This window comes from Crocuta crocuta, unplaced genomic scaffold (assembly GCF_008692635.1).
Source record: "Crocuta crocuta isolate KB4526 unplaced genomic scaffold, BGI_CrCroc_1.0 scaffold8, whole genome shotgun sequence".
Taxonomy (NCBI): domain Eukaryota; kingdom Metazoa; phylum Chordata; class Mammalia; order Carnivora; family Hyaenidae; genus Crocuta; species Crocuta crocuta.
The window spans coordinates 99,509-102,481 of record NW_027532162.1 but is presented as its reverse complement, the minus strand read 5'-3'; the positions used below and the strand labels follow the sequence as shown (position 1 = coordinate 102,481).

The 2,973-nt window shown below is 66.7% G+C and overlaps 1 protein-coding gene across 1 annotated transcript in view; it reads right to left on the bottom strand.

The window, feature by feature from the left end:
- Positions 1-743: 743 nt before the first annotated feature.
- Positions 744-2,973, bottom strand: part of AKT1 (AKT serine/threonine kinase 1) — a 17,468-nt gene continuing 15,238 nt past the window's right edge. Inside the window, 2 exon segments of the mRNA XM_077776476.1 lie at positions 744-1,635; positions 1,854-1,979. Coding sequence (XP_077632602.1) covers positions 1,556-1,635; positions 1,854-1,979 — 206 coding nt within the window. The 3' untranslated portion in view covers positions 744-1,555.

Sequence of the window (2,973 nt, the reverse complement as noted above, 5' to 3'; positions counted from 1 at the left end):
TGCGGACCCACACTCGGCTTCCCGCCACTGTCTGGCTGCCGCAGATCTGGCTGCAGTGAGCACGGTGACGGTATCTGTGCCGTCCGTCCCTTCCAGAACGGACCCCGCAGCAGGGTTGCCGGGCCGCACCGTTTTCCTTGGCAGCCTCGTCATCTTGCACCCCCACCAGCTGTGCACAGGGCTCCAGTCTGATGCACATTTTCACACATGTGCCATCTGCACGTCGCTTCCCTCCAAAGCACCGTGTAGGGTGTGGTGTCTGCTGTGTGTTTGGGTCCCCGACAAGCTGTTGTGCTGCCCATGGCCTGTGCGGACGCCAGGCAACAGAGTCCCCAGGGCCGCGCCAGACGCCCTGCCCAGGGCCACCATGGAGTCCAGAGACAGAGGTGCTTCCGGCCATTCTCCAGGCCCACGCACCGGACCTACAGATGTCCCGAGGCCCGGCCACACCCGAGGGGTTGAACCCACGGGAGATGAGGTGCCCAGCAGCCCTGCACCATTCCATTCCTTGCCGGGCAGCGGGCTCCTTGGCTGGGAGCGGGCAGCCGCCGGGCATGTGCCAGGAGCTGCCTGCAGCACGTCCCGCTGGGCCGCAAGCGCCCCTGGACCCAATGGTCTCAGACGTGCTGGGCGGGCAGCGGCTGGAGAGGTGGACGGCGGGGCAGAGGCTGGGCGCTCCCAGGGCACACGTGGGCCGGCCCGCACGCTCTGCTGCCCGCCACCCACCCAAACAAGCCACGGAGTTGAAAAGCAGTGTTTATTGAGGAGTTTGGAGGGAAAGTCTCATAATAGTAAAAATAGTAAAGTTGAATGTAAAAAGCGCCCTGGTGCAGTGCGGGTCCGGCCCGGAGGCACGGGGGGCGCACCGAAGGCCCCTCCAGAGGTCGTGGGGCGCGTGGCGGGACAGTGAAGCTTCTCTACAGAAGAGTGCTACCTGGGGACACCGTCGAGGAGGTGCCCCAAAGGGAAGAGAGGGCGGGAGGCAGGGGTTTTCTTGTCACCAAGATTAAAAACCCCAAATGCACGTGATCGCGTGTTACACAGCAACGGACTGCAGCCTCACTTCTCGGCCTCCAGCCTGGCCTCTGCCCCGGCCCTGGTCAGGAGCCGCTCCCCGGCGGGGCGCGGGGGGGCCGGGCCAGCCTGGCACCGCCGGCTGCTTCTGGAGCCCCCGCGCTGGGCCGGGACAGATGGCGGCGGGGACGGCTGGCTGGAGGGGTGAAGGCACAGAGCCCTCCTGGGCTCCCAGTTGCACGTGGCTGCAGAAGTCCTTGACCGTTTCCTATGTGAGTCTAATCGTTCTGAAGGCCAAGGCCACGTCTGGAGAGCTAGATGAAATAAATTAAAAAGACTCGCAGGACCCTTCCCTCCCAGCCTGGCCCGGCTGGGAGGAGACCCCTCCAAGGCGGGCTGCCCGGCCCGCAGCACGAAGGCCTTCCCATCGCGCTCCTCGGCGGCTCCTCGGACGGGGACACGGGCTGGGGATCGGTCGTCCAGGAGGCTTCCTCCCGTTCCCCGAGGCCGGCACCGGGGCGTCGGGAGTGCGCTGCTGGCCTCAGGCCGTGCCGCTGGCAGAGTAGGAAAACTGCGGGAAGTGAGGCCTCCGCTCGCTGTCCTCACCCTCCACGGCGTCGCCTGCGGGTGGGGCACGCTCAGACCCAGTGCCGGGACTGCGGCCGCCGCGCGCCGGGGGAGAGGGCCCTCTTGACGCCAGGAGCAGGGACTGTGCCCTCCCGCCCCAGAGGGACCCTGTCCCGTGGGCACTGCGGCCTGCTGGGGGCAGCCCCTGACTTGTGCAGTCTGGAGAGAAGGGAAGAAACAGACGTGGGGGGTACGGGGGTCCCACCCCTCACCTTGGTCGGGGGGCGTGATGGTGATCATCTGGGCCGTGAACTCCTCATCAAAATACCTGGTGTCTGTCTCTGNGGGGGGGGCAGGAAGAGGGAGGGAAGGCAAGTTAAAGGCCCTCTGACTTTGCACTAAGCCCCAGGGCTGCCCCTCCCACCCCGGAAGTGCTTCATGTCTCCAGGCAGCAGGAGACGGGGACGGGGCTACAGCAGGGAGACGTGGGGGAGGGCGGTGGCCCTGCACACCCCCCCACAGGGGCGCCTGCAGGGGGCACTTCTGCAGGACCCTCATATCCCCAGGCGGAAGGGGACAAGTCCAATTTTCTTCCCTTTTTTCATTTTCTTATAAAGTGGGAAGGGAGGAATAAGAACACCATGCAGCAAGAGGTATGGGGGGGCTCCCAGCCCCACAGCCCCACTCCAGGTGCCACGCACACCCCTTCCTGACCACGGCCATTCGGCCCAGCTCCCAGCAACTTCCACTTTGATCACCCACGGTCCCTCGACCCACCTGGGCCAGCAGGTAGTATTCCCCTACAGGCGGGTTCAGAGAGCCCGCCGCAGCCCCGGGGGGGGGGGCACCCACGGAGCAGCCAGACACCGCCACGTGCCCACGCAAGCCCCAGCTGGGTGCCCTGGGGCACAAAGTGAACCTGACCTTTCCCCAAACCACAGAAGGCTCCCAGGGCCCTCCCTGGCCGGCTTCCCACCAGGAGATGAGGCCAGGCCTTCCAGCGCCCATGCCCGCGGGGGCCTTGCCCTGCGGGGCTTCCCACCTGCACAGGGCCTCCCGGCCTCACGTGCGGCTCAAGGACAAGAGTGCAGCCGGCCGACCGAGGCTGCAGAGCAGACGCCCCGCGACAGAGGACGCGCGTAACTGCAGAGGATGTGCAGGTGGGAGGAGGGCCCTGCAGGCCAGCACCCCCCCCCTCCCCCGCCCCGGACTGCAGGGCTGCCCCTCATATCCCAGCAGGGTCTCTGCTCAAGGCAGGGCATGTGGCCTGCGACGGGCCTACAGGGAGGGTGCAGCGGGAACCCACGAGAAGCGTGTCAGGAGACGGGGGCCCAGCACGCCTGAACCCTCCTGAGCTCAGGGCTCCAGGAGTCTGTGCGCACGGCTCCTCCC